The following is an 18,503-nucleotide window of genomic DNA, read 5'->3' on the forward strand; positions in this document are numbered from 1 at the left end:
TTGATGGCAGAGATAGCACAGACGCCAGCCTAAATGTGGCCCGTTAGTGTGTTGTAAGTCGCCCTGTAGTGATAGTTGTCTAAAAAATCAGAGCCGTACCAAAGAGAGGCGAGAGGGAGGGCATGCCAGCATTGTTTGTTACGTTTCACTTTTTCCCCTGGTCCAGGCAACTGTAATTCCAGCTTCCCTCTCTGACCCCAGTGAGAAGAAGAATGCCCAGGCCTGTCAAGAGTGGCGTCAAAAGATGAATTCTGTCCACCATAAAACTTCACTGTTCTGTTTCTCCTGCTCACATAAACACTCTCTGTCTTTCTCCCCCTCCGCCTGTCAGCGCAGTGGTACAGTCTAATAGCTGGAGGGAATCTAATCCTTGGCACAGGATAAGAGACTCAGACTCCCCCTCCATTCCCTCCCTCTCCATCTCTCTCTCTCTCTCTCTCGCTCTCAGTTCAGTTCAATTCAAGAAAGCTTCGCTGCCATGAATGTTAGGATCACATTATTTCCAAAGCAACAGTGTCTCTCTCTCTCTCTCTGGCTCTCTCTCTCTGTCCTGTCTCTCTGTTTCCCTCTCTGGTTAAAGGGTCTGGCAGGAGTGCTGTGGAGGAATGAGTTCATCTTTTCAGAATTCCCTGGATTAGAGGGGATGAAAAAGACAGGGATGTGGGCCTGTAGTTTGGTGGGAAGAGATGACAAGCTGCTGTTTTTCCTCTCGATCTTTCTCTCGCTCTGGATCTGCCCAGAGCTCTATGGACGTGTGTTTACCCCGAGGCTGTTCTTTTCTTGCCTTTTCTCCTCCCTGCATGGTGTTTTTAAAAGCATTAGTGGATAATCACATAGTATCACCATTGAAATCAACCCCCTTTTGTGTACTTAGAGTTAATTACCTCCAACTCACCTCAAATGAATTTATTTTGGTGTGGTGTAGAGGGTGGGGTGTGTGTGTGTGTGTGTGCAAGCAGATCCTCGAATCTCTTTTCGGCCTTTTTCTTTTAGTTGTTCCACCTCACATGGAGTCTTGCTCCTGTGCATCTGCAAAAATGTAATGCGAGACATTGTTTGAAATACAATATGATCAATGTATGGTCCACTTTTTTTCATGCATAATTCATATTCCACCATTCCTGTTGTCTTTGCTTATGATGTGCCGCCTAAGGTCTAAACACAATGAGACGAATACATGAAACAGTTTAGCACGCTCTACAACTCTACAAATCTAGTTTAACCAGTTTAATTATTTCATATTTTTAATACTTCAAAATATTTTTACAGTAACATTTAAGTCCCTTTTGCTTAACAAGGCTGCATTTATATGATACAGTTGTGTAAAGATAAGTAGTAATATCAGTCGTATCATTCTTATTATTATCAATGTTGAAAGCAGTTTTTGGGCTGCTTAATATTTTTGTGGAAACCATGATACATTTTTCTTAATTTGTTGATGAATGGAAAATTCACAGAGACTGCATTTTTTTTTAAATATTTTTTTTTAAATATATATATAGTTATATATATTATATATTCTTTTTTTTATTATTATTATTGACCCCAAACTTTTTAATGGTACAATATATAGAAATATTAAATAAATATTAGTTAATTTACATTTATATAAGATTATTCATATCAAAGTTTGCCATCAGTGCAAAACAGCTTAACATAAAGGAACAGGACCTAAAAACAATACAAAACCAATATTTAGCCTCATTCAAAGCCATTGTAAAATAGTTAATATACTTATGACTGTGACTGCACATAAGTTGAATTCTTGCACCATCACTTGGCAACCGTAAACAACTCCCTCAGGAACTAAACTCCGCCTAATATTGTGCTTAACAACACCCCTTATTAACAAGTTGTTCCTCGCCTCGACTTGTCTGGGACACATCCCATTCTGTGTTTTTTGCATTACATCACGTTTCCTTGTTGCACGTGTAAATAACGTAAAACAGTCCTGCCTACTGATTGCGGCACACTTTATATACCACAGTACCGCCCAGTCCAGTCCGAACGCGAACGTGGCCATCTGCCCTGAGAACAGACTGTGAATTGCATGTTTACCTTACTGTTCGAGTAGCACGTCCACCAGAGCATTATGTACAAGCTCTGGATTTCAAAGGAAATACCTTTGTGGCTGTCTAGCTGAGCGTGTGTGCGTGTTTTGTTAATTTCAAGGGCTGGTATTTGTCTGAAAACAAAATGGAGACTAAATAAAAGACTTTAGCCTTCTGACAAAGTAACCTTTAGTCTCGCAGCCTTCTTAAGCTCTTGCTTTGTAAGTCAACAAGGCGCTCGCTGTTGTTTGATCTCAGCTGGACATGTTTGCTTTCCTTTGAGCGATTCACTACTCTAATATAATCTGTTCCTTAAGCAACGGTTACGTTCTCGACCAATTTTGCACCCGTGGGCTGTGTGCAGAATTATACACAATCTTGAACTGTCACTAGAAGTAGTCGGCGATTGTCGTTTTCATGTGTTACAGCATGACAGCGTGTTTGTGAATCTTTGTGTTTTTCAGTCGTTCCAGCTGAGCCCGGGAAGGGGTCAGACGCCCCCTCGGAGCCAATGACAGCGTGTCTCCTAAGAGATTGACACTGGCGGAGACAGTTTTGAGGATATAAAAACAATAATAACACACTCTACCTTTCTAATGGGTAAACCGAGCTGTTGAAAGGTGCCGGGGTTAAATGAACGCAGAGCGGCGTAATTGCTCCCAGCTTTTGTCTTCCACCCCTAGTGAAGTGCGCGTGCGTCGAAAGAGAGAGAGAAAACTGAAAAGTTCTGAGGTGTTCTCACTTAAGCTAGCACTTAGTCTGCCATTATTATCTGTACTCAATGTGATGGGCCCACAGCGCTTAAATGTCGTTAACTAAACCGTTGCTGAGTCATTAAGGTACATGAGTTGAGATGTCCACCGCCTTTGAACTAACACATACTCGCTGCAGTTGATGCTGCCTAAATGAGGTTTATTATACTAAAGTACCATCATTGGCTGCGATTAAAGCCATGGTGCCGTCCGTCTGTCTGTCTTTCCTGGTCTGAGTAAGACTGTATTTCCAGCTCTGGCAGCTTGTCAGAGGCTCTTCACTGACTCATGAGTGAGGCCTCCAGGGAAGGGGAGACAGGAACTCTTGTATCCTGCTTGTTGTGCGCTTGCTGATGTGCATTTTCCAGCTTCTACCTGAACACATGCACGCACACACAAACGCACTACCACACGGTGCAATCATTTAAAGGTAGGGAAGGCAATTTTTAGCCTGACAAGCCAGACCCACATCAAGATGTTGGGTCTGGAAACTCACCATTAGCAGGGCTCAATCCGAGGGGCGGGATAAACGGTTGTCTTTCAAATTCCCTCTGCACGCAATTGGATAGCACTATGAGCGGCACAACCAACCAGAGCAAAGAAGAATGTGAAGCGGAGCTAACGTTAGTTGATAACGTTAGTTGGTTTCTTTTTCTCAAAGAAAAGCTTAACTCCAAGTCGCGGCCAAAGCCGATTGGAAAGACCGCTGTTCACCAGCTTCTTTGTTTACGAGTAGCACGCAGAACCGGTGCAACTCTGCCGTCATTATGTTAAGCCCGCCCACCGACTCTACACACGATGTGATTGGGCTGACCAGAGTTTGGTTTTTCCAGCTTGCAGGTCTCCCGAGAGTTGCTAGACTAAACTCGCGGCAAATTAGATTTGCTGCCGCTAGGGTGCGTCTAGATTTCTATTTCTTTTCGGAGTGGCTAGCAAAAGCAAGCGAGCTTTGAAAGCATGAGTTCCCACCCTCCTTTCAGAACGTCTCCAAAGCCACGCCTCCTTCAAAACAGCGTCACGAGAGACGTTGTTAAACTACCTCATGTCTCAAAGCCCATAACTTTACAATAAAAATTAACATAAACAACTTAAATTGCACTGACCTGCTAGAGATTTAATTTTGGAGTTGATAACGTCACAGGTTTCCATCTCTTCCAAATTACAGTAGTTATGGCGTGAATGCAGGATAAGCTTGTTTTGGTTCAGGAGGAACTGTAAACGTTGTCCTCACTTTTTTTAAAAAGAGAAAAAGGAAATACTGGGTCCATCCAATCCTTAGATTGCGTAGAGAGGAAGGAGAGTTCCTCCTCCTTATCAAGGAGCTGCTGAATTATCCAGAGCGATTCAAAGTTTACATCAGGATGTCAGTGGCTAGCGACATGGAGCCTCATATTTAAAAGAAGACCACCAATTCCGTCTCTGTATTCCGCATTTTGCTTTGTGCTGCGAGACGAAGTGGATCAACTTGTCAGACGCCATTCTGGATTTTGACGTTCGCTTGTACGGTGGCTCTGAATTGTCAAAACACCTCTCAAAATGCTTGCTATGGATGCAGAAAATGCTGAAAATTTAACCTGATCGATTTTTATGATGGACGGAAGTCAGTGTGTAAACATGATTGACACAACGTGAGGTCTTATTTATGTTTTAATGTGTGAAAATTCTGGATGTGCAAGGACCCTAACTCAGCACAGCATGAAACTCGCTGATGACGTGTTTGTCCAATAATTGGACAAACATTTTATGGCCCTATACCTTCCACAAACGATATATATCTATACATATAAATACATTTAGACCACTTAACTTAACGATTGCTATCAGGATGTGAAGAGACTTTCAACCAGCATAACAAAAACATTTTCTGGAACAAATCGTCTACCCTGCCTCTGTCAAAGACCACATTTGTTTCTGAATGGATTTTTTGCCACCCTTTTCCAAAAAACCCCCAGCTAGACCACCTTGAGCTGGTATGAACACTCGTAGTTCATTTGTTGCTGGTCCAAGCTGGTATATCAACTAGAAATCAGCCATGTTACAAAGCTATCTTAGGCTTGATATTTCAGCAGGGAGTGTTAAGGAAGAGTAAATCTGAAAAACAAAAGAGATGTCATTGGTTAGTTTTGAGTTCTAAGATTCTAATGAGTTTGCCCGGTTTGTTCTCTTCCTTCCCCGTCTCCGTTCCCACTGACACACACTCACACGGCACTGCTCAGGCGAGAACAGCCAAAACACACACTCCTCTCTCAAACACAAACATTGGCTGATATTCTCTTCAGCTCTAATATACTTAAAACACATGAACACACATGCACAACACCCTCAGGAAAAGGGCCGGTCTCTGGGCTGAGCATTGTTCGCTCCCAAGCTAAACATTAAATAGATTATTAACCTTTAATCTTTGCACCTCTGTTTAAACCCACATAGCAGGCAGTGCAGACTCAACCACCCCCTTTCTGTGTCTCTTTTTCCCTCTCGCTCACATTAAAACGGGGGGGCATTAATCATATCGCAGCACTTCGGTGTTAGACGGCCATGTGAAACTTCCTGCCGCATTGTTTTGTTTTAGGTATAAGTTTGAATCCAGCCCTCATTAGGCTGCATAGCTGGAAGCATGTTTTCCTGTATGTTTTCTGTTAACTTAACATAGAGCTACTGACTTCACATAGATTCTTTGTGGAGAAAAATCTGCAAGACAAGATCTGCACAATTGGAATGTTTTTGGATGTAAAGGCCAGTGCATTGGTTTCGTTAGACCATTCAGGCAGAAAAAACACCTTGCAAGCTCAGAGGATGTAAGGAATTCTGTCATTTTAACATGTTGGGGCCCAGTGCGAGGGGCCATTTCAGTAAATAGTGTGTGTAGAGAGAAGTCGGTCCTGATTCCTCATATCCAAACAGTTTTGCTTCTCATACATTTAATGTGTAGGTTTATTCGCTGTGTTTTTTGTATGCATGTGTGTGTGTGTGCTTGCATTGATTGTCTTATTTGATTTATGGGGTCAATTATTGGGCCTCTACTACATCAGATCTTGGCACTGGTTAAAGGGATGGTTTACCCAACAGTGAACATTCTCTCATTACTTATTCACTTTTATGTAGTTTCAAACTCGTATGCTGTTATGCTGTTTTTCAACAGAACACAAAATGAGAGTTTTGAAGAAGAAATTTTATGCACTTCTTCTCCATAAATCAACCGAATACATTTATATTGACCCTACATACAGTATACACTATATTCCAAGTCTTCAAAAGCCTTACAATAGCTCTATTTCAGGAACAGACCTAAATTTAAGTCATTATTCACTTATTCAGGCTTTCCATTTGGTCAACACGCACACCAGAAACAATGTTGAATAAAAAAAGAATTACGTTTTTGGTAAATTCTTTTTTTTTTTAGTTGAAGAACAATGAAGTTTACCTGTTTATCCACATTTGTGCACAAAGTAGACACTGACACAGTCAAAACGTCATCGATTTGTCACCGATTTCAGCCATGCAAACCGATTTATATTTGCTGTTTCAACCAAATAATTTTGGTTGCAGAAATTTCAAAGCATAAAAAATTTCAAAAGTATTAAAATAGTGCACATCTTATGTACTAAGATCTATACAGAACCTTAAAGGGTTCTGTCAGGCACTTGATATATGACAACATTTTAGTGGCTCCCATCATCGGATCATCATTTTTTATTTTATTTAAATTTTATGAAATAAGCAGCTCATTAACATACTTTATCACAAAAAGTATTATGGAATCTTTTAAAACATTTCTCCTTATGTAGAATCTTTTTGGCATAAAATTGAGTCAAGAATCCTAGGTTTCTAAAGAACCTCACTGAAACTTTTTTCCTAAGAGTGTAGTCTTATGATGGTATTTTTTCTTTTTTGAAACACGACAGCTTTGGTCACTGTGAACTGTGGCATAAAGATTCTTAAACTTACAGCATGCAGGTTTGGAACGACATACGTGAACTATTCCTTTAATGACCCGGGCATTTGTTCGCCCCTGGGAGTCACAGCAAGTGAATGAAAAAGGACCCTAGACCTGGCCCTTAAAATCTCCCTGCCAATAGCCTCTCAGGAGCAAAATAATGGCATCACTCAATGTGCAAGTTAATCTGAGCTGATAGCGTGAAGCCTGAGGGGTCAGGAGGTCACAGACTTGCGCTAAGTTGTCAGGGAGCTGAAAGCTGTCCCCAGGCCCACAGCGGGAGCTGGCAGGGAGGAGACGCTCCCTTTCCATCCAAGCCATCACCACCATCACCCCCATCACCCACCCACAGGAATGTGGAAGAGAATAGAGACGGGGGAGGGAGTTGTTGCCGGATATGAGCTCACAGCTTTTCCATATCCCCCCTTCCACAAATACTTTCTCCCCGGATCAAGAAAGAGCGGGCAGAAATATACACAATGCGTGCCGTGTGGAAACGTTTAAGTGTGTGTGTGTGACTGAGATAGACACGTATTCAGGGAGTTGTAAATCACTCAGGGTTTGGCAACATATGCAGTCCACAGGCAAACTCCCGAGCCATGAAAGTGAATTAAATGAGCTGGTTTGAAGGGGTTTTGGTTGTTCTGTATAATGTGTGAATTGCGGGTGTGCTTTGTTTTTTTTGGAGAGTATAAGATTCAATTGAATTTTTAATGTCATATAATAATTTTTGTACTTGTTTTGGGACCGTTTTTACAATTTCTCACCTTCAGCTTTTCTTTTGCGCACAACGTTCTGAATAACCTTAATGAATAAAGTTTTGAAGTAGTGCCCTCTTGAGGCAACACATAACAGTGCAGCGTTCAACTCCACATAATAACACCTTCTCAAACCATCTCTCTGGCCAGCAAATGTTTTCATTATAATGTCATAGGAAAACTTAATGACAGACCCATTCTCTTTTCTTGTTTCAGATGCCAGTCTGTCACCTGACGCCCCCAAGCAGAGTCATTGGTGTAACGTGGCGTACTGGGAGCATCGGACGCGGGTGGGCCGCCTCTACACGGTGTACCAGCCAGCTGTCAGCATTTTCTATGACCTACCTCAAGGCACGGGCTTCTGCCTCGGCCAGCTGAGCCTGGACCAGCGCAGCAGCACCGTGCAACGGACGCGAGGCAAGATCGGATACGGCTTGCTCCTCAGCAAAGAGCCGGACGGAGTCTGGGCCTACAACCGCAGCCAGCACCCCATCTTCGTCAACTCGCCCACCCTGGACGTACCGGGGAGCCGTAGCTTGGTGGTGCGCAAGGTGATGCCTGGTTACTCCATCAAAGTGTTCGACTACGAACGCTCATCCATGCTCAGGCAAGGGGCCGAGTCCGAGCTGCTAGATGGACCATATGACCCGAACAGTGTGCGCATCAGCTTTGCGAAAGGCTGGGGCCCTTGTTACTCCCGCCAGTTCATCACTTCCTGCCCGTGCTGGCTCGAGATCCTCCTCAACAACCACAGATAACACATACACACATGGACTCGATTGTGTTGAGAGACTTTCGGACTCCACAAACTATCCCAAATATCATCTACTTAGATTTAATATAAAGTTTTATATATTATATGAAATATATATTATACTTGTAAATACTGGAGTCATTTTTACGATGTAATTATTTATGTATGGTGCAATGTGTACATGGACAAGAGGAAAAAACGGGAAATGCACTTTGGCTTATATATTATATATATAAATATCTATAAAGATACAGAATCTTTCAATACCAATTTGAAAAATTATACAGCAAAAATAGGAAGAGCCTGGTTTTGGTGTATAGTTTTCATATACTATTAATATCCAGATGAAAAGCTAACACCATTCACACATTGATAATAAAGTATTCGCATAATATCGTTTTGCTTTTTGTCTTTCACTTTCACCCATAAACAATACTCAGTTCTAAATGATTATTTTTACATGAAAAACAAGACAATGTGAGCGAGCATTGCACTTTGCACTCTTAAAAATAAAGGTGGTTTTCACAGCGAGACCATTTTGGGTTTCCCGAAGAACCTTTCAGTTGATCATTTCTAACCATTTTCCACTAAATTAATAATAACCTTTTATGCACTGTAAGGTTCTTCATTGAACCATAGATGCCAATAAAGAATCTTTATTTTTAAGAGTGTAAACAATCATTTAAAACTGTTAATAGGCTTTGTGCTTTATCATCACCTTACCAGATGCTACATTATGCCATCATTCTGTCCAACATGAAATCTGATTGGCCAAGAATCCTGCTCCTCATAACAGTACATTAAACATAAAAAATCTCCTGATCGCGCCTGGTTAGGACGTGGTGTTTCGCACGACCTGCTGTTGAAATAGACTTTCATCACCGAGTGATATATATATACAAGTGTGAAGAAATACACACTTTGGGGCTTTGGGCATTGGCTGTCATTCTAGAAACTGTTCAAACCTCTGGAATTAACATTTTAAAACCGAGGGAGGTCGTTTTGCTGGTGCACAGTTATTTCAGGCATCAATCTCTGTTTTCGCTCCAGAGCCAAGCTCACATCTACATGTTGGTTGAGAGGAGGTTACAGCCAGAGTTCCTTGAGGTCCTTGAGAGCCTTGCTGGCCGATGTTGAAGAGGGAGGAGTTTTACTGAAGAGATGATGATGTATCCTCAAGCATGGCTTCATCTCTGCTCCGTCCCTGCAGCTCCAAGCCGACTAGCCTCCACAGCGCCCATGGTCAGTGGTTTATGGGCCCAGCTGTGCTTCTTTCTTCTGCGAGGAGAGGAGGTGGTGGCTCCCATCCCAGTGCATTGATATATCTCCATGAATGCACATGGCAAAACCGAGACCTTTTAAAGAAACTATGCGCCGGCCAGTAAACTGCATCCAAGGTGGATGTGGTAGGGCTGGCTTCCTTTCTAATTGTGGGTGTTGGTTGTCAAAGTCGCTGGGAGAGAGGAGGAGGGGGCGATGTACTCTTTATATTCTTTTTCATTCTTTGCTTAGGGGTAAAAAGAAGTTTGAAATGCCTGAGCAGTGCTATAGTGTTAGCGAACATCCCAATGCTGAGAGCAAAATAAACGCACAACAGTGAGAAAACGGCAGTTAAGAAAGCATCTGATCATAGTGACTTGGAAGTGGAGTGTAAATCGGCACTCCAGTCAATTCACATCACGTTTATTCATATAGCACTTTGTACAACACTTTAAAGTAAGCAGCTTTACAGAATTAAACATGAAAACCGTGTTTTGCTTTAAATTAGAAGGACAACTTCTAACATATGCAGCTGTCGAGTTTATGCTTTTACTTCTGTCCGTCCTCGACGGACTGAACTGAAGAAATGAACTGGAGATTTCCATGTCAAATGAGCCCCAGAGCGCAACTGCCACAAACCAGTGGTAGTTCGAAGGTGTTTACTGGCTGGAGCAAACTTTTCCACAAACTTCATTTTGGTCTGATTGATTACATCACACCAGTTCCTTTTTCGATTTCGCTTGAAGTGTATTGGAGACTAAACCTGTCAGCAGCTCGTTTGAAAACAAAAAAACAAATAGATGTGCAACGCTGGAGGTATTGCGAAATCGGCTTTGCCATCTCACACAGAGAGCAAAGCATTTTCTCCCTACATGTTGTCTGCCGCCAGCCCCGTGCCGAGTTCAAACAGCCCAGAGGAGTGGCTCCTCTAACTGCAACTGGGGGCCATTATCCTGCTCTTTTGTGTCTGCTTTATGGGAAGAGGGCCCGGATCACCACTCGGGGAGGAACTGGCAGACTATTATACTGGGCAGGGCTAGAGCCTGAGACACATAGTACGCAGATTACACAAGGCACCTCAGCGGGTACAAAAGGGGGCCTAATTAGACCAGGCCTGGGTGAGGTCCAGAGAAACAGCGAGAGAGAGAGCTACCAGGCCTGGGAACGCGCCCTGCTCCTCAGCAGCTCCAGCGCAGAGTGAGTAAGAGAGGGACGGATGGGGGAGAAAGAAAAGGAGGAGGAGAAACGGAAAAGCCATGTAAGCAGCTTTGCGAGTGTGCCACTACCTCAGGGATGGTATTGATTAACAGGGTTTCAGTGCGCTCTCTCTGCCAAAGATGTCTTAAGCTGCTATGAGCTGGTGAGGGCCAGCAAGCACGCCATTTTGTTTGCCCTGTTAATGTACACTTCGGTGGCTTTTGTGCCTTGCAAAAACTCTTTAGAATGTCCTTTCTTCCGCTTCCTTAATTGGTATGTCCAAATATATTATTTGAAATCCCCCTGTAGTCAATAATTGTATCGCTGAAAACTCATCTTTGATCACCAAAATGAAAATGTTTTTTCCTGTGGAAAAAAATTCTTCATGCCTTAAAATTGCGTGAATGTAACTCCCCTTGCTTCATGAATTTGCAAATTAGCCCCGCCTCCACTCACACCAGTTCAGAATTCCTGATCCACTCTGTCAACTTTACTGTAGTAGCCTAGAGGCTGCACAATGGCAAGTGGAAATACTGGTTTAATTCAGCCATATATGTTTAAATCAGAAACTGATTCAGAAACAAGCCGACGCAGAATGGCAATGCGTTTTATGTATCGCCCTCTACAATGTCAGACACATAAGAGTAATTAATACGATTAGCCTTCTGCTTGACTACGTTATCAAACAGCTATTAATGCGTTGCTAATGTTACACAAACCTTGTTCCTGTTCGCCATCTCAGTCACACAGCTGCCTTCTGCAAATCAATATATCCTTAGAAATGCTTTGAACAACTTCAAAAGCATATATTTCATCTTAACATTGTAATATACATCATATACATAATTCACCCTCTATATTGCTAAATGTGCTCGATTTTTCATATCAACAGAAAAATATTTTTAATGAGAAAATACTCAGCAATGGTGTTGACTTATGAATTTGCACATGGGTTGTCTTAAAGCATATTAACAACAAATAGACATGTAAACAACATTAAAAACACAGGGGGTCTTTATCATTTTCTATAAATCATACTTTTTAAATCAACTTTTTTCTTATGTCTCTCTCTCAATTCAAGCTATGTCCGGCGTGATGACTCCGATCTTTCAAATGTTCCTTTTTAATAATTGTTTAATCGATATGTCATCCTCAATAAACCCGTCTCCGGCGTGACGACTCCGATTTTTCGACTATTGCAATTTAATAATTGTTTAATTGATATGTCATCCTCAATAAACCCATCTCCGGCGTGACGACTCCGATTTTTCGACTATTGCAATTTAATAATTGTTTAATTGATATGTCATCCTCAATAAACCCATCTCCGGCGTGACGACTACGATATTTCGAATATTGCAATTTGATAATTGTTTAATCGATACATCATCCTCAATAAACCCATCTCCGACGTGATGACTCCAATCTTTCGAATATTGCAATTTAATAATTGTTTAATCGATATGTCATCCTCAATAAACCCATCTCCGGCATGACGACTCCAATCTTTCGAATATTGCAATTTAATAATTGTTTAATCGATATGTCATCCTCAAGAAACCCATCTCCGGCATGACGACTACGATCTTTCGAATATTGCAATTTAATAATTGTTTAAGCGATACGTCATCCTCAATAAACCCATCTCCGGCGTGACGACTACGATCTTTCGAATATTGCAATTTAATAATTGTTTAATCGATATGTCATCCTCAATAAACCCATCTCCGGCATGACGACTCCAATCTTTCGAATATTGCAATTTAATAATTGTTTAATCGATATGTCATCCTCAATAAACCCATCTCCGGCATGACGACTCCAATCTTTCGATTATTGCAATTTAATAATTGTTTAATCGATATGTCATCCTCAATAAACCCATCTCCGGCGTGACGACTACGATCTTTCGATTATTGCAATTTAATAATTGTTTAATCGATACATCATCCTCAATAAACCCATCTCCAACGTGACGACTCCAATCTTTCGAATATTGCAATTTAATAATTGTTTAATCGATATGTCATCCTCAATAAACCCATCTCCGGCGTGATGACTACGATCTTTCGAATATTGCAATTTAATAATTGTTTAATCGATACATCATCCTCAATAAACCCATCTCCGGCGTGATGACTACGATCTTTCGAATATTGCAATTTAATAATTGTTTAATCGATACGTCATCCTCAATAAACCCATCTCCGGCGTGACGACTCCGATCTTTCGAATATTGCAATTTAATAATTGTTTAATCGATACGTCATCCTCAAAAAACCCATCTCCGGCATGACGACTCCAATCTTTCGAATATTGCAATTTAATAATTGTTTAATCGATATGTCATCCTCAATAAACCCATCTCCGGCATGACGACTCCAATCTTTCGATTATTGCAATTTAATAATTGTTTAATCGATATGTCATCCTCAAGAAACCCATCTCCGGCATGACGACTACGATCTTTCGAATATTGCAATTTAATAATTGTTTAAGCGATACGTCATCCTCAATAAACCCATCTCCGGCGTGACGACTACGATCTTTCGAATATTGCAATTTAATAATTGTTTAATCGATATGTCATCCTCAATAAACCCATCTCCGGCATGACGACTCCAATCTTTCGAATATTGCAATTTAATAATTGTTTAATCGATATGTCATCCTCAATAAACCCATCTCCGGCATGACGACTACGATCTTTCGATTATTGCAATTTAATAATTGTTTAATCGATACATCATCCTCAATAAACCCATCTCCAACGTGACGACTCCAATCTTTCGAATATTGCAATTTAATAATTGTTTAATCGATATGTCATCCTCAATAAACCCATCTCCGGCGTGATGACTACGATCTTTCGAATATTGCAATTTAATAATTGTTTAATCGATACATCATCCTCAATAAACCCATCTCCGGCGTGATGACTACGATCTTTCGAATATTGCAATTTAATAATTGTTTAATCGATACGTCATCCTCAATAAACCCATCTCCGGCGTGACGACTCCGATCTTTCGAATATTGCAATTTAATAATTGTTTAATCGATACGTCATCCTCAAAAAACCCATCTCCGGCATGACGACTCCAATCTTTCGAATATTGCAATTTAATAATTGTTTAATCGATATGTCATCCTCAATAAACCCATCTCCGGCGTGATGACTACGATCTTTCGAATATTGCAATTTAATAATTGTTTAATCGATACATCATCCTCAATAAACCCATCTCCGGCGTGATGACTACGATCTTTCGAATATTGCAATTTAATAATTGTTTAATCGATACGTCATCCTCAATAAACCCATCTCCGGCGTGACGACTCCGATCTTTCGAATATTGCAATTTAATAATTGTTTAATCGATACGTCATCCTCAAAAAACCCATCTCCGGCATGACGACTCCAATCTTTAGAATATTGCAATTTAATAATTGTTTAATCGATATGTCATCCTCAATAAACCCATCTCCGGCGTGACGACTACGATCTTTCGAATATTGCAATTTAATAATTGTTTAATCTATACATCATCCTCAATAAACCCATCTCCGGCGTGATGACTCCAATCTTTCGAATATTGCAATTTAATAATTGTTTAATCGATATGTCATCCTCAATAAACCCATCTCCGGCGTGACGACTACGATCTTTCGAATATTGCAATTTAATAATTGTTTAATCGATACATCATCCTCAATAAACCCATCTCCGGCGTGATGACTACGATCTTTCGAATATTGCAATTTAATAATTGTTTAATCGATATGTCATCCTCAATAAACCCGTCTCCGACGTGATGATCTTTCGAATATTCCGATCTAATATGACCCCTGACCTGTAAAGTTGCCAGAATAATAATCATACGCTGTTTGTTAACTGGCCAGAGGAGAACTGGCACCCCGACTGAGCCTGGTTTCTCCCAAGGTTTATTTTTCTCCATTAGGACACCTGATGGGGTTTTGGTTCCTTGCCACTGTCGCCTTTGGCTTGGCTTGCTCAGTTGGGGACACCAAATTTTCAACTAAATATCCAAATAAATCTAATTAGTAAACTAAATTAACTATATAAAATTACTGATCTGCCCACATTGTCACTGTATGATAATTGAAATGAGCTAGATGACATCACCGTTTTCTCTGGAGCGGCTGTACTGCCGAATAAAATTCTGTTGCATTATTCTCTTGTTTAACACTGTGAAGCTGCTTTGAAACAATCTGCATTGTAAAAAGCGCTATATAAATAAAGTTGACTTGACTTGACTAAATAATGTCTCAGATTTGCCAACATAGCTTGATACTTGATGAAACTGAAATCTCCATAAAACTCAAAAGCATTGAATGAGCAACCTCTGGGCATTGAAATGTTCTTCTGGGTCTTAATTTTACTCTTTTGACCTATGTCGACATTTCTTATTTTTGACTTCAACAAAAAAAGACTAGATTTTGTGTATAGTGTACATTTTAAAAGTGGATTTTGTCAGCACTTAAGAGTGCATACAGCTTCATATCTAACACATATGGACTAAGGGGCCATTTACATGACACTGTTTTTAACTAAAACGGAAAACTTTCATTTACACGACAACGCTGTTTTGGGGCCTGAAAAAACAAACATTTCAAAAGGTGTTTCAAAATGCAATGCAACTGCAAAAACGTGAATTTTTGAAAATCGTGACTTCATGTGCATGTGTATTACATGTTCAGTCTATAGGCGCATAGTTTTTCTTTACAAAGTGACATTGCCAACTTCTGGCCTGGCAGCATAATGCAGCGTTTCTAGTCGTTTTCGTGAATCCGTGTGAATGGGGATCAGTGTCGTCTGTAGGCGAAAAATGTGAAGGAACAACTCCAAATTTGATGTCAATGGGTCTTTAGAAATCAAGTTTTTAATGTTTTTAATATGCTTTCAGACAAACCATGTTCCAAATTCACTGAGATGGCGAACGGGAACATGGTTTGTGTAACATTAGCAGCACATTATTAGCTGTTAGATAACGTAGTCAAGCAAAAGGCTAATCATATAAATGACTGTTATGTGTCCGACGTTGTAATGAGCGATACCTTTGTGCAGCGTTTACCACAGTAACTTGAGTAAAAGATGACGAGTGGGTCTCCGAGCTGGAATGAGTGAGTGGAGATGGGGCGGATTTGCATATTTGTGGTTCTGTGTATACTAAATGAAGCAAGAGTGGATAGTTACAGCTGTTTAAAGGCATGCAGAACTTTTTTTCACAGGAAACATTTTATTTTTAAGTTTTAAGGGATAAAATGATTGTCTACAAGGGGACTTGGGGACAACCAGTTCTCCAGCATTACTCTACTACACTGACACAATATGAAGTCTCAAAAAAGTTCTCTTAAAATTGTATTTTGAGTGTTCGTGCTTGCTCTTGTGTCCTGAGTTTACATCTGAGACTACTTCTTTTAAGCATAGTTTGGAGGCTTTGTGATTATGACGTGCTTCTTGCCAAACCCTCAATGAATTCCACAGGCCGCAAAGTTCAGGATGCTCTCCCTCCTTGAGTCTTCTCCCCTGGTGCATACAGGGTAATTACTGCTAAACACTAAAAATTGACTTGTTTTTGTCACAAACAAAGTGAAATGATGACAAAAGTAGTATCGCATAGCCGGACCTTTTACTTTTACCAGCACAAAGTCTGGTTCTCCATGAAACTTAGTCTAGAGTCACCCCCAAGAAGAGACGTGACCCGGGTTGCAAGCCTGACATAAACTTGTCCCTCAAATCTGATTGGTTGATTGGAATGTTGTACAAAGATGTCGATCCAGGGACAGTTTGTACTTGGTGAAATCACGTTCACCTTTTTCTCTTGATCCTGAATTCAAGCATCTATTCACCAGGTGCAGATGGTTGCCTTACAGACACATGCATTAGTCAGTCGCACTGCTGACATATAATGTTATACTTCTAAAGTATTTAAATGGTTCCCACAGAACCCACCCACGTTTGTCTTTCTATAAACTAAACAATGGCTTAGATTTACTTTATGACTCACCTTTTCCTGTGCCATCTATCACAGAAGTGCATTTTGCTTTAAAAATAAAGAGCGACCTATATGATAATAGAAGAGTTTAATAGTTTACTAGATTTAGGGCCAGATTTACTAAACAGGGCAAATGAGCGTGAGAGCGTAATTCCAAAAAAGCGCAGATGGGAGTGGAAAGTTCTGTGCGTGATCTACTGACGGCACGCAAATGAAAGAACACAGACGCAGCCGCATCTTTCCATAAATTATGTTTTATTAACAAGGTTCGGGAGGAGCATGTTCAGATAATTGACACGAGGGGAGAGCACTCAGCCAATCAACAATAAGAGGTATATATACAGTATATGCAGCAGTCTTACCTCTGTTTGTTGACAGTTTATCAGCATTCCTCCACCACCCCTTCTCCACACTTTTAGTTCTAACCACTTACATACACTTACATAATTACATACTCTGGGTTCGGGGCCAAATTCCGAGCTTGAAGCCCTCCCCCCGGACAGCACGCCAAATACTCATTGAAATGTACTCTCTATAAATTATATGTAAGTGTGAACTTGTGAATGACCAACGCGATCTACATAGAGCAGCGCAAATTAGCATCTGGTTTAAGACATGCTTTTTTTAGGCGGTAATCATTTTTTCTAAAACTCAATAGAAGACAAGTGAGATAATGTGGGTAGTTTTCAAAAGGAGAAAATTAAAAGGGTTAGTTCACCCAAAAATGAAATTTATGTCAATAATTACTCACCCTCATGTCGGACAGCTCACGTGGACAGCGTCGGCCAATAATGAGCTGGCGTTCTGACGTAGAACCTGGAAGTGCTGCACTGTGTTCACTATGGGAACAGCTTAGGAGACTGACATGGAAGAGAAGAAATTGTTGAATAAAGTCGTTATTTTTGTTTGTTTTTTTGCGCACAGTATTCTCGTTATTAATAAATTCTCGTTTATAATATTGAGGTTGAACCTCATTAGTCACATGGACGATTTTAACGTTGTCTTTACTACCTTTCTGTGCCTTGAAGGTTGCAATGACGTTGATGCCTATGGTGGTTCAGAAACTTCTCGGATTTCATAAAAAAATATCTTCATGTGTGTTCGGAAGATGAACAAAGGTCTTGCAGGTTTGAAACGACCTTTTTTTGGGTGAACTAACCCTTTAACATTAACATGTAAAATGACAATTCTGTCATCATTTAACCACCATCATGTTGTTTAAAAAAACACTAAAAATTCCAACTCCCCTAGAGTTAAACAGTTGAGTTTTACCGTTTTTGAATCTATTCAGCCGATCTCTGTATCTGGCGGTAGCACTTTTAGCATAGCTTAGCATACATCATTGAATCTGATTAGACCGTTAGCATCTCGCTCAAAAATGACCAAAGACTTTCAATATTTTTCCTATTTAAAACTTGACTCTTCTGTAGTTACATCGTGTACTAATAAGCCCGACGGAAAAAGAAAATTTGGAATTTTTTAGACTGATATGGCTAGGAACTATTCTCTCATTCATGCGTAATAATCAAGGAACTGTGCTGCTGTACAATGAGTGCAGCGGCGCAAAGATATTACGCAACGCCTGAAAGTAGTTCCCAACTAGGTAACTTCCAGTGTGACTGGCACTAAGTTTATACCAATGAAAAACAAGAAATAAAAGAATCAATTGTTGGCTGCTCTGAACATAGATATCAAAACACCGGTATATTCAATCAAGAAAGTGCGTGTTGCTCAAAGCATTTTGGACCAGATGACTATTTGGAAAACATGGACAGTT

At 40.4% G+C, this 18,503-nt stretch overlaps 1 protein-coding gene across 1 annotated transcript in view; it reads left to right on the forward strand.

Moving 5' to 3' along the window:
• The window catches only part of smad6b (SMAD family member 6b), a 28,195-nt gene extending 19,550 nt beyond the window's left edge, over window positions 1-8,645 (forward strand). Inside the window, exon 4 of the mRNA XM_079825741.1 lies at window positions 7,712-8,645. Within this exon, the coding sequence (XP_079681867.1) occupies window positions 7,712-8,253 (542 nt within the window). The 3' untranslated portion in view covers window positions 8,254-8,645. The remainder of the gene's footprint in view (window positions 1-7,711) is intronic.
• The last annotated feature ends 9,858 nt before the right edge of the window (window positions 8,646-18,503 follow it).

This window comes from Gobio gobio (genome assembly GCF_949357685.1).
Source record: "Gobio gobio genome assembly, chromosome: 9".
In the NCBI taxonomy this organism is placed as follows: domain Eukaryota; kingdom Metazoa; phylum Chordata; class Actinopteri; order Cypriniformes; family Gobionidae; genus Gobio; species Gobio gobio.